Source organism: Centruroides vittatus, unplaced genomic scaffold (genome assembly GCF_030686945.1).
Source record: "Centruroides vittatus isolate TY-2023 unplaced genomic scaffold, ASM3068694v2 contig_970, whole genome shotgun sequence".
Classification (NCBI taxonomy): Eukaryota; Metazoa; Arthropoda; class Arachnida; order Scorpiones; family Buthidae; genus Centruroides; species Centruroides vittatus.
In genome coordinates, this window is record NW_027122643.1 from 2,036,343 (window position 1) to 2,050,328 (window position 13,986).

Sequence of the window (13,986 nt, forward strand, 5' to 3'; positions counted from 1 at the left end):
TTTAGGAAGTAAATAAAATTAATCTGAAGTAAAATATTAAAATGTTAAATAATTTTTACCGGTTAAGTATAATCGAGAAATAAAGATAAATATCCAGGAAACTTATTTCTATAAAATAATGCCATGCAAAGATTATTGACATGCCAACTCGCAAGCTGTTGTCGGTTTATTATTAACTTCAGCTGTTAAAAATCGATATTTGGCATATTTCCTCCCTGTCTTCCATTTCAGAGGATCAGCCTGAATTTAGAGAAGTCTTTTCGGAACACACATACCACCCTGGATACCGAATTTCCATGAAATGTGCAGTGACTGGTAATCCTCTACCTCAAGTGGCTTGGTTTCACTATAGCAAACTTGTCACCGAGGATGGAGGTCTTCGTATTGGAGATTTTGTTGACTCTCAAGGTATCCTTACAAGCTTCATCAACATCACTTCAGCTACTATTGAAAACGGCGGAATGTACACATGTAACGCTACAAACGAAGTCGGAAGCGTCAGTCACAGTGCAAGAATAATGATATTTGGTCCACCTTTTGTCAATCCCATGAATAACATTACCGTAGTCGCAGGAGATAATATAGCTATCAATTGTCCATATAGTGGATATCCTATAAAATCTGTTGTTTGGAAAAAAGGTACGATCACGTTTACTTCAAATATTTAATTTAAACTATTAAGATAAACTTCGTTATAAATATATTTAAAAACAAGTTTAAATGTATTAAAAATTGTATTTAAAAACATAAAATTATTTATTTGCCTGAAACGTTTTAAAATAAATAAAATTTACAAGCATATAACATTACTTTTTATTGATAATTTAAACATTGAATTTAAAATTATTTTAAATTGTTATTAAGTGATTAAATTATATAACGTTGTTTTAAAAATTAATTTATATCTTGAATAATTTAATAAGCGATTCAAAGAGATCAGTATGAAAAATTTTATGTAATTAATTCTAGCGTAAAATAATTTTAAATTCTGTATTTGAATATTAAATTGCATTATCGTCGTAACGACAAAGAACGTTTTTCTAATTAAACAATATTAATTGAATTATTAGAAAATAATTTTTTGTAAGGATTATAAAAGTTGTTTTCACCTTTTTTTCACAAGATAATTATCTTGCCGCTGATCAACGTGCGAAAGATTTTGGAAATGGTACACTTTTTATATCACAGCATTCAAAATCTGACGAGGGCTGGTATCACTGTGAAGTTTCGAACAAGAAAGGAGAAACATCAGTTGGTTCTGTATACATTAAAGTGACAGGTAATATATTGTATATATTGTGTGTGTGTGTTATATATATATATATACACAATAATTACTTTTAATTTTCGAAAATTTCTAATTCTATTGATTAAAATTAAAAAATTATATCTAACATCAACTTCTTGTCAACTTGATTAATCAATTGTTATAGGAAACGGGTCAAAATTTTATTTTAAAATCAATTTAATAACGCGGCAGGGAAACTTCAATAACCGAATGATTGATCCATATTGAATTTGTTGAACAGTTGATGCGGAGTTGACGTGAGTATCAATGATATTAAACAATTTTAAAAGGAATATAATTATAGCAGCTTCTAAAATTTGTTACGAAATGAAAATTTATAGATTTTTCTGAAGTTTTAATAAATAAAATAGCGTTTTTGTAAGAAAAGCTGAGAACCACAAAACATTGGGAATAATAGGTTGAAGGAGATGTCCAAATTATATATCAGATCTAAGATAATGGAGAAGAACAAAAGACGTTGTGATTTATTAGCTTGACATTATTGTAAGTGTCAACTGATATTATATTGCAGTGATTCATTAATATTATTTTCAAGACGCATTCTATAGGCAAGTTGACAGATATAATGTACTGTATAATAATGAAAAATAAATATGGAATAGCCTATTGTTGTCCGAGTCACAGTACTACCTACTTGAATGAAAAAGGTGGAATTTTTGATATAGAAGGTCATTTTAAAAATAATATATGGCATAATACCTGTATTTTTGTTAAAATAACCTTCATTAATATATGATTAATATAATTCATCAAAATATAAGGACCTTAACGTTAGAGATATACGATATCGTTACATTCTCGCCCGAATAAATTGATAAAATTCCAAGAATTGCCGTGAAACTGTAATAAGATTAATGGATAAATTGGCTTTGTAATAAACTCGAGTTGAAAAGTGATTTCGTGAAAATTTCAATTTGATGTTTAACATTATTTAAGGATAATAACAAAGAAAAACTTTTAATGATCTTCCAATTATTTGGGTTGTTATTAATATTAAAATTTTTACTTTCGTTAATTAAATATCAAACGAATGTAACAATTTTTTTCTAAAAAAGTCGTAAAAATATATCAAAATTTTGCGTGATGCTTATTTTTGACAGTTGAAAAATATTACGAAAATAAAATATTTTTGTTATGTAAAATTGGGAGATGTCTAAAAATGATTAAAGAGAAAACTTAAATTGATTTCTTAGATTTTATTTACTTCTTATACAGGAAAAACATCTACTTTTTACAGATTTTTTTTATCAATTATGATCTGACAAAATCCGAAATTTTTAAGACATTTTGCAACGGTTAATAAAACGAATTTATCATATTGCTTTAGTTTTAAAAAAATAATAATTTGTCTTTAGATTAAACCGCTCTTGTAATATTAAAATATATAATCTTACGTTTTTGAAAATTTCATTTGTTTCTGCTTCAAATTCCTTGCATTATTTATGTCTTATCTAACTTTTATATTTCATAATATATAGAAATTACCTAAAGAAATTTATTGTTATATTTTCAATTTTATCTTTCAATTTTTAAAATTTTTGTCCGAATATATTTTTTTTATAATGTATTACCACAAGCCATATTCATCTTATAATTTAACATATAATGTTTACTTTATACAGTTAATAATTTATGAAATAAAAAATATGTAAAACTTCAAATTTAATATTTATAAATTTCATTTTATAATAGAGAATTTTACCATAAAATAAAGAAAATTTGAATTTTTTAAGTTTAGTAAATGCAGAAGAAAGCCTTGATTTAAACAAGAATAGAACTTTTATATATTACATACATTGAAGTTAAGAAAAATATGAAACACAAATACATTTTGATACATTTTGAAAGTATATTTTTTTTCTACTTCCCATAGGCATATCTAGAAATTTTATATAGGCTAATGCCGAAACTGATTAAAGCAAAGTGTTCTTAAAACCTAATGCTTTTACTAGAAAGTAATTGTTTTTAACTTGAGTGCCTGGGGGATTATGAAAGAATGGTACTAAATTTTGATAAAAAGCTGAAATTACAAAAAAGTCTTAATAGGGCTAACACGGTAAAAACACGTTGTAAGTCATTAAAAACCATTGATTGAAAATGGCCATATTTGGCAAAGAAACATATGTTAAGAAATTGTATAATTACTTGAAGGTGTTGCGGAAACTGAGATAAAATTGCAATTTTAATGATTCAGCAATATGTTAATAAGGTTTTGTAAAATCGATATAATTAGAAAAAGCAACTTGCATATTTAAAGATATCTGTCATATCGTGTGAAAGAAACTCAAAAGACAGAAACAAAGTTGTTTTTTCGTTTATAAATATTTCTTAATTCATCTTTCTTTTTTAAAATGGAGGGTCTACTTATACTTAATTCGTTTTTTTTATCTTAGAGAGGCATTTAACGAAATATCTTTTCCCTGTCATATTTAACGGTTGACTGATAGTAATGATATTTATTTATCTTTCTGTATATTATCCAACATGAAATATCTTTCGTGCCATATTGTGATCTTGAATGAAGTTGGTGTATCTGATCTCGAGACAATATAAACCCCCATTTGTCACTCCACCACAACAGTTAAACTTCAGGCCTTTATAGTTTGATCTAGTGTACTTTTTCTGGATATCCAAGTTTTATTCGAAGAAGAATTTTCAGATGAATATTATTTTTTCTTTCTGTTATATTATATCATTTTTTGCTGTCTATTTATAATTTATATTTTCGCTTAATAATAGTCAAATATTAGAGTATTATAAATTTCACTTTTGACAAAATGATATATATGAAGCTGGATTCTGTAAGCCATACTTCTTTCTAAAGATTTTTATTAAATTTATTGTTGAACATGCTTTTAAAATCATTCTTTATGGTAATTAATAACAACTATTATAACACTTTACTTGATTGTAGAAGTAAAAATGATTTTTTTACGTTAAATTTATTTAACAAGACCAAAACGTTTCATAATAAACGTACTACATACAGACTTCAACACGTTAGTTAATAATAATATAAATTTTTTAAAATATTGAAAAAATTTTAAACTTATTTTCATTTGAAATCCTTCAGATTTTCGCTTAAAATTTAATGTTAAATTTATAAAAATTATTGAAATTTATTGACATCCTTTGAAGTATTAATATAATTTTAATTGTGTAGATTATTCTTTAAATAATTTTGTATTTAGATTTAAAATTTTGAGAATAAAATTTGTTTAAATTTCACATTTTCTGTTATATTAGAATACAATGCAAATAATATTCACGTACTCAATCGTAAGCTATACTTTATGTCCTGGTAGCATATATAAAAATATTTATTTTTGCTTAGAATCAATTGACTTTAAAACGATAAACGATTTTCGGATAGTACTTTTTGTCAACTAGAACTATATTTTTCGTCTTATTTTTTTTAAGGTTAAAATTAAAAAAATTATAAGCATTAAAATAATTGATTGTTCTTGTAATTTTTAATAAATTATTATAATTTTAGTGTTATCAACATTGTAAAATTATAATTAGATAATAGATTGAAAATTGAAGTATGTAAATTATTAATTTCTTATAAAATTAATTTTTCACCAGATTTATAGTTTAAAAATATAAGTAAGACTGCATTATAATGTTTTAGTAGATTAACGAAAATGTAACTGTAATTACTATATTTTATCTTTAAGTTTTATTTAATAATCTCATTCTCTTTCAACAAAAGACTGAATGTCTTTTTTTCATTCAATAAAAATGTGATTAGGGAATATTTAAAATATTTTATTTGTTCTCAAATTCATATTTTTAATAGAAGATAATTGATGAGCAATTATAATTGTTATGGAGTCAATGAACAATCTGAATTAAATGAACAATGAAAATGTTTAAACTTTTAAATAAATCTAATATTTATTTTACATGTAAAAAAAAAATATTTAATCTTTTGAATTTTAAATGTAATTTATACAGAATAAATAGTAGATTAGTAAAAATAAATTTTTAAATAAAGAATTTATTAATTGGATATTTAAATGAACATTTTCACGTGTGTAAATTTTATATTGTATAGCGTGAATGACACTATGCATGTTAAATGGGAAGAAATGATGAGGGAGAAAATTGAGTCATTTCTAAGTTTGAAACATAATCTCGAAAAGACTTAACAATAATCCTGAACTTCTACACTATTCCGGAGCTACTGGAAATTCGTTTATTGTTGATTCGAGATTATGTTTCAAATTTTAATGTTTTCTCCTCAGTACTTTTTTATTTATTTATTTAGACCTAATAAAGAAGGAAGTCTACGTAGATCTTTGTGAGTTCATATAACATTCAAAAAGCGTAGAATCAAATTTCAGGCTACATTTAGCCTACAGTGATGTCATTCAACATCACTGGAAGCTAATGTCAGACGTGTTAACTTGGACTGTCTACGGGGCACCACACCTTCATAAAAACTAACACCGACTGGAATTTATATTCTTTCGTTTTGAATATTAAAGATTTTGTAATGCTACGTTGATAGAATTTCGTATTTTTCCTATAGATCGGATGAAATAAACCTTTGTGTAAATTTACGTCAAAGATAATTTTTTAATTATGACTTTCTTTTATACAAATATGAATAGGCAACACTCAATGAGAACATATATCTTGTTGTTACTCTATATTTTTGTCATGTGTCATGTCTCAATTCCTTTTCTGAATCTCATTAGAATAATTTCCTGTGAATTAATGAATTTTCCAAATTTAATCTGGATGCTTTTAAAAAGTGTAAAAATATCTTAGAAGACACTAGACTTAATTTAGAATGCCGAGACGAAACAAAGAAATTAAATAATAATAATACTGTACGTAGTGCATAATTATATATAAATATCAATAAAAATTTAAATAAAATAAAGCTAACAATTTTCAATACAAATAAAATTCTTTATTATAGCTTTTAATTATGTGTAATCATGATATTGTAACAATACAATATCACGGTTTAGTCTTTGTAGTTTTAGTTTGATACATATTAGTTTTATATCATTTTTAATTAAGGTAAGATGAGAATAAAGAATATTTTAAAATTTCAAATCATAATGGTAAATAACTCTAATCTTCAATTGTTTTATTTTATTGGCATTCAAGCTTTGTAGTATTTTTCTCTGTTTGTTAATTCAAAACATTACTTGTTTATATAAAATTCAATAAATATCTTCAAAAGTTCATTTATCTAAAGTAATTAGTTTTATTCAATATAACATTTCTAAAACAAGAACAAAATAATAATTTTAACATTGTATGTTACGTTTACTATTTCTCATTTACTAGAAAAGTGTATTCCTTAAGGACTACTTCTTTCAATTATTTTACTTTAAATCAATACGTTTATAATTTAACACCATTAAAATAACTTCAATAAAAATGTTCATAATGAGATTTTTAACAAGGATTTTAGACAATTTAATATAATTTTTCACTTTACATGAGATTTTAAATATATATACTTAAGTTAGGAGAATGCACTTAAATATTTATTAATATATTTTATTACTCACGAATTAATATATGTGCGGATTGCTTGAGTAAATATTTTGTCGTCTTTTAATTGCATTCACATGTAAAATAATATTTTGCTAGAATTAAGTAAAATAATTTTAGACTCGAATAAACTTGATCTAATTAGGTTTGATAATTAAGTTTCTGATTTTATATAAAACTTTTAAGTGTATTCGTATAAATGTTAATAATTTTATAAAGATACGATTATAATGTTATCTTCTTCTAGTAAAATTTATAAAAATGGGTCTTTGTTGGATAAAATAATAAATAAAATAAGTGGTAATAGCTTTTTATCGATAAATTTAAATTAAGTATATAGAACAATCGCATAGAATTCCCTTTAAAGCAGAGAATTAAAAATATCTCATTTTAAATATCAACAACAACACAATTCTTCATTTAAATCCAACAGTGCAGGTGCAGTTATTGCATTCGAATATAATCGTGATTTTCTTAGATAAACATTCTTTAAATTTATAAAATTTGCATAGATACAGTCTATCCAATAAATATTTTAAATTGAATACTTTCGTTTCAACTCAATATAAAAATGAAATTAGATATTTAATTTTCATCCCAGTTAAGAAGAAAATTCAAATTTAAATAAATATCAACCTAGGTCTGTGTTAAAATCTATATTTTAAAGTTTTTAACATGCTATATATTGGATATGAGTTTTCATTTTTAAAGGAATCATACATGCTTTTTAATTCCTTTTATATTTATGTCGGTTTTAAAAAATGTCTTGTCATCTTTCAAGTTATACTTTTATAATATAAAAGCACGATTTCTTTTATATTTACAGTTTGTTCACACTTGCTACTAATTAGTTTATCTCCAACTACCTACAAAATTAATTGTAATGTCGAGAGTACAATTAACAATGGAAAGCATTGAAAGTTTCCTTTTCAATAAAAATCTAAAAGTTAAATTTTATTCAGAGCACTAGATAAATTCCAAAAATTACAGATTAATTATTTAAGAAATATTTTAGACAAAGGTATTATAGCCAAACGGAAAACATCTGATTTTTCTGTAAATTAATATAAACTATTTTTAATGCTAACCATGTTATATATGATTTATATATGAACTTTTTATGTTCTTCTCAAGAAAATCCACAATTGTATTTTAATATTTAAATTCCATTATTTGCATCTGAATAAGCAAATATTAAATTATAAATTTGTTATAGTTTCAAGAAGTATATAAAATTAATTCAATATTTATCATTAACCATTCCACAAATTTGATTTCAATAATTAATATACAATTTCCTTTAGTCGTTAGTTCATGTTACTAAATCGCAATGTTGCTGCATTTAACAATGTTATTGTTGATACGCTCAACTTCCGTCATTGTTAAAGGTAACTCAGATTTATCCAAGCGTAATCATACAATGAACACATAACATAACATATAATACGAATGATTTAAATATCAGATAATATCTAATTATTCTATTATACATGCAAACTACCATAGAAATACTGTATAAATAAATTCGCTGATACAAAGTAATTTAATGTAAATAAATTATATTAAACTAAACTAATCAATGTAACATTTCCAGTAACTGTTACTATGCCTCAGGTTTCTTTCACATCAATAACTTTCGTCATAAAGTATTGATTCATTAAAAATATTAAACTATAAAATTCATATAATTATTGTTTGTTTTCATAATTAAAATCATTTAAAATTCATTCGTTATAAATATTTAATTTAATATATCAATTAATTAATAAATAAAAATAAATATAAACATCAGCGCAACATGTATTCATTTCAAGTCGTAAGATTTGAATTATTAATGTTTATAATTATTAGGAAATAACGTTTTGTATTTAAAAATTTTTAAATATTTCTAAAATTTTTATTGGAGAAATTAATTAGCTACAACATTAATACAAAATAATGACTCATGTAATTAAATTTGACTTTGGAAATGTTTGTTACTCGTATATTCATTTAAATTTATGTGATTTGTCGTTTAATTTATTTATATTGCTATCTAAACCTTTGTAAGAACTTGTTTTAATGTCCCAAATATTTGATTAAACCGAAGACATGTTTTAATGATATTTTCGTTTGTAATACACCAATAAAAATAAAAAAAAGAAAAATAATTTAACAAACGTAAACATTTTTACATCGATTGCAGTTAAATCGCTATGGAATATCAATTCGGTACGCAATAAATTGCTTATTAATCAGATTAAAGTGAAAGAAAATGTTCATTTTGAATCGAAATTTAAAAAATAAAAAGTGTATTACAAATTTTTTTAAATGTGAAATTACTTCAACTGATTTATGTAAATCTCGAACTGATATGTTATATTTCTATTTATCTTTCATATCGGAAAAAGAAATATATTAATTAGTATATAACGAAAGTTTCATTCATGTTTTAGAATAGTCTAATATAAAAATCAGAAAAAAATTTTATATGGAACTAGAAAATTGCTAAAATGTCTCCCAATTTATGTTAACTGAGATATCGATGATATAGGATACGATATTGTCTTCATAATAGCATATATTACATTCAACTAAGAGTCTAATTACTGCGATCTAATCTAAATATGTTATCACAACAGGTCTTATCACTTTACTATATTTTATCTCTAACATCTATAGTTCCTATCTATATTATGATGATATATCATCATTTTAAATCGGATTCCCTCTTTGATAGCGATTACTTATCGATTAAATTTTATCGTAATAATAAATTTTAAAATTAGTTTTTTTAGAATTAACCTTTACAAGTTATCTGGAGAGAATTAATAAATACCTTCTAATACTCATAAATATATATAATAGATCTATAAAAGTTCCATTTATCTACTGAATATTATTATGTTTCACTTTTCAATAACTCCCCATATTGCAATATGATTAATACAGAAGCATCAACTATATTTTTCAGTTCTACAAATCTATTATGATTTTACACGCAATACAAAAACAGAGATTTTATATTACGTGTAGCAGAAATATGTTTAACTCTGCATGCAAGTAGGCATTGAAGTGTACTGTGTAAAGTTTAACGAGATGCATTATCTAGAACTAGGTGAAAATTGTATGAGGAAAAGTGCAATTTCTGGTAGTTTAGAGAAATATTTAAATATTTATTCTTTGTTTCATACAGTATAAAGATTCCTCATTAAAAAAATCCATTGAAAATCAATTTTAAAAAGCTTAAATTATAATCGAGTAGCAGTAATTGCTTCTATTTTTATTTTTTAAAAATTCGTTAAAAAGTATCTTTTATTTTATAATATGTAATAACGGGATAATAGCTTTATTTTAAAAGGAACACTTTTATAAGAGTGTTGTCATTATTTTCAAGTAAAATTGATCAGATAACATCAAAGTAAAGAATAATAACAGAGAAGAGGTCTCATTGATTACCCTTAAGAATTCTTTACTCATGAAATAATAATATAAAATAAAGTTAGTGTTGTGGTACCAAAGAAGAAATTTTACATTTCAGAAAGACCTGTCATCAACCCTTTCTTATTTGGAGATGACCTCAGGGAAGGAATGAGAACAATGGTTGTGTGTAGTGTTCTGACTGGAGAGCCGCCAATCACTATTGAATGGTTCAAAGACAATCACCCTCTGTCACCAGCAAACTGGGATATTCAACTCGCATCTCTGGGCGAATTTACATCTTCGTTAACAATAGCAAATGTAACGAGACATCATGCGGGAAATTATACCTGTCGAGCGACATCTGGTACTGCTAGAACATCTTATACGACTTATATGGCTGTAAGAGGTAAACTAATCAATTCTCATTAGTCACCCTACTAATGCTGATAGGTGCTTTTTGTTCTATCGTATTTCTTTGTTTTTATGTTTGGTGTTTTGTCGTTGCATCGAATAGTAAGTTATCAGTCGTGTTTTCACTTGCATGCAATATATCTTTATTAAATTTTTCCCCTATACAAATCCCTTCTGGATAAGCTGGAATCGATAAATGATTTTTTTTTCTCTTTTGCTGATTTGAGAAATTAGTTAGTGAAATCGATTCACGCACACTAATTAACTTGTTTTATTTATTTATAAATTATTAATATTTAAATTTTCTAATTAAAACTATCCAGAAAGTTAGTTTCTTCTTTGTGTCTTATTTTTATTTAGGTTTTTTTTTTATTTACATTTTCAAATATTGCGCTTAATGTTTAATTTTATTTTTTAAAAAAAGTGATATTTTAGTTTTAATATAATAAAATATCTAATTATCATTTTTTAAGATTTTAATAAATTTTAAAGTCAATGAAATTAGTAGACAGGATATTACTTTCAGTTTATACTGTACTTTTTATAATGATTTGGATAATAATTTCTATATTATATCCAGTATCTTTACAAAAATTTAGACCATAAAATATCTGAAAGAGAAGAAAAAAAGAACAAAAAATAAATAAAACGAATTATATGAACCACACAAATACCTGGTTTAATAAAAATTGAACCAAAAGATGAACTAAAATAGAAATTTTGTTTGATCTTATTGGTTAACAATCTTTGAGAATTACACCTTTATCCAACCACATTAATGAAAGCTCATACGCATTTTATCTCTCACCTTAGTTCTAATTTTTCCAACCATTAAGGTTGATAAAGACAATTATTGTTAACATCATCCCCTCTGACATCTCTGTCATTTATTGCATCCAACCTTTAAATTAATTCCTAAAATATTCTACAGTTTATAAATATTTAATTAGAATATTATCGCTATACAGCATAATACGTTATATTATAATTTAATTAACAGGAAACCGAACAAATTATCCGACACACTTATTCTTTTATTAAGATGATGTCTTTTACAAGTAAATTTAAATTAACGTATGCTTTCAGCCAGTCCGAAATGGATGAAGCAACCTAAAGACCTTTCTGTCATTGCTGGTCACAGAGCCGTTTTTATTTGTCAAGCTGATGGCATCCCTGATCCTGTGCACAGATGGAAATTCAGTTCAGGTAAATTTTCTTTTTTGCATTATTATAAATTCAGAGAAAGGAAAATATATTTTATTTCAAGTTGAACCTTAATTAATCTTAAATCAAGATAAGGAATCAAAATAATGCTATTATGTGAACATCGTTAGCATATCAAAAACTTCAATCTTTATAATCAGTAAACAGAATTTAATTAATTCGTAATGATAATCCATCGCTCTTAATTAACGCAAAAATTTTTTTACTATCATTAAAGCTAATATTTACTTTTTAATCTAGGATATCCAAGTTTTTCTTTGACAAATATTTACAGATAAACATTCACCAAGCATAGGTTAATTAGCTGAAGATTTTTCGACTTTTTTTTTAAAATTACGTATAGAAATTTATTTGTTTTTTTATCTTTTATTTATTTATTTATTTATTTTTGAATTTGAATTAAATCGTAAATTTTATTATGGTTATTGGTTATTCTTTTTAACGAATGCACAGATTTATATCTGTTCTAATATAAATTTGACTATTTTTCACGTTTTTCTATATTAGAATCAGTATTTTTAGAAATTGTTTTTTTTCTAGCCGATTGTGGGTTAATATATATTTTTTTAACTTGATAATTTTGTTCAAAATTTAGTTTGAAAAAATTCAAACTAAATTTCTTGAAATTAGATGAATATCTGTAAAAATTTTTTAAATAAAAAATATTTTTCATTGAACAATAACGGTATTATAAAAAAAGAGTTAAACGCCAAGAGGATTTATCTAAATATAGTTGCTAGTTTCAAATATTTTTTTTCAATTTTTTCGTTTTTTTCCTGGAATATAGAAAGTTCTTTTACTTTCTACTTCTTATTTTAAAATACCAAAAGCGCTTAGTAATCCCATTTCACTCTGGGTATTTTCAAATCAATTTTTCCATATGACTGTCCCTTGTTGGTGACAGACATTTCGAAAGCTCGTATAACAAAAAATTCGACAGTGTTTAAATGACTTTTTCAGAAAGTCTAAAATCCATGACATTGTAGAAATATAGACTGTAGCATTCCTGCATATAAATTTTATATGTCTTAACCATATAAAATTAAAATTTTCTTCCTTCACGACACGTTAAAATAGGAAAAAAAAGAAAAAAAAATATTTAATTTAAAGCAAAAGACTGACAGAAATTACTGAAAATTTAAAGATAATAATAATTGATGAGATGAATTAGCAAAAAAAAAAACAAAATAATAATAATTGCTTACCTATACATTTAGCGTTAAAAATACACTATAGGAAGCAACGTAAAAACATAGAATTTTCAGGTGTATAACCAAAAACCATCACTTTCTTATACTTCAACGATAATTTATAGTTTATCTTGGAAAATTTCCAGTGATAAATTAACGCGATAATTTATCATATAAGTTTTTCGAGCTTCTAACAGGATGATTAAGTACAACTTTCTACGCGAACTATCTAACAAATATACTATATTATTATTATTGTTTACGGTATTAAATTAAATTTTATATTGTACGGTATTAAATGTTGTTTAGTAAATCAAAAAGATCTTAATAAAATTTTGTAAATGGTAATAATGTTATTTTTTAAAGCGTGTAGTAATTATCTAATTAATTTCTTTAGGTAAAAGGATAAAAGCCAACACGGAATTTAAAAGTGTGGTCAGTAGTTCTCATATGTATGTTTTGGAAAACGGTTCCTTAGTAATCGCCGATGTTCAAAAATCTGATGAAGGATTATATTTATGTGAAGCAAGCAACGGAGTTGGTTCTACTTTATCAAAGGTAGTCAGACTGACAGTTAAAGGTAAATCAATAAAATTTCATCAACCTTTCTCGTATCTCCAAAATAAAAATTAAATTACTAAATTGTAATTTAATATTAAAGGTGTCTTTTGGCAAATATCACAAAACTTTCGAATGATTATGCAGACGTCAAACTAAAACTTAAAGTTATCATTCTTACATTATTCTAGAAGAGATTTACATATTAATCCTTACTTAATTTATAACTCTTCTAGATATATATAGTAAAATTCAATTTAGATAATGCTAGTTCAGTTAAGTTTAGTGTATTATTATCTATTACATTATTTATGACTTGAATTATTTATCTACTTAAGTAAAGATATTTAAATACGCGTTATTTTATGTGAA

At 24.4% G+C, this 13,986-nt stretch overlaps 1 protein-coding gene across 2 annotated transcripts in view; it reads left to right on the forward strand.

The window, feature by feature from the left end:
* The window catches only part of LOC136985493 (cell adhesion molecule Dscam1-like), a 134,472-nt gene that overhangs the window by 26,688 nt on the left and 93,798 nt on the right, over window positions 1-13,986 (forward strand). For both annotated transcript variants that reach the window (XM_067282785.1, XM_067282786.1), the window contains 5 exons: window positions 232-639; window positions 1,124-1,279; window positions 10,350-10,637; window positions 11,729-11,848; window positions 13,454-13,636. In XM_067282785.1, coding sequence (XP_067138886.1) covers window positions 232-639; window positions 1,124-1,279; window positions 10,350-10,637; window positions 11,729-11,848; window positions 13,454-13,636 — 1,155 coding nt within the window. The remainder of the gene's footprint in view (window positions 1-231; window positions 640-1,123; window positions 1,280-10,349; window positions 10,638-11,728; window positions 11,849-13,453; window positions 13,637-13,986) is intronic.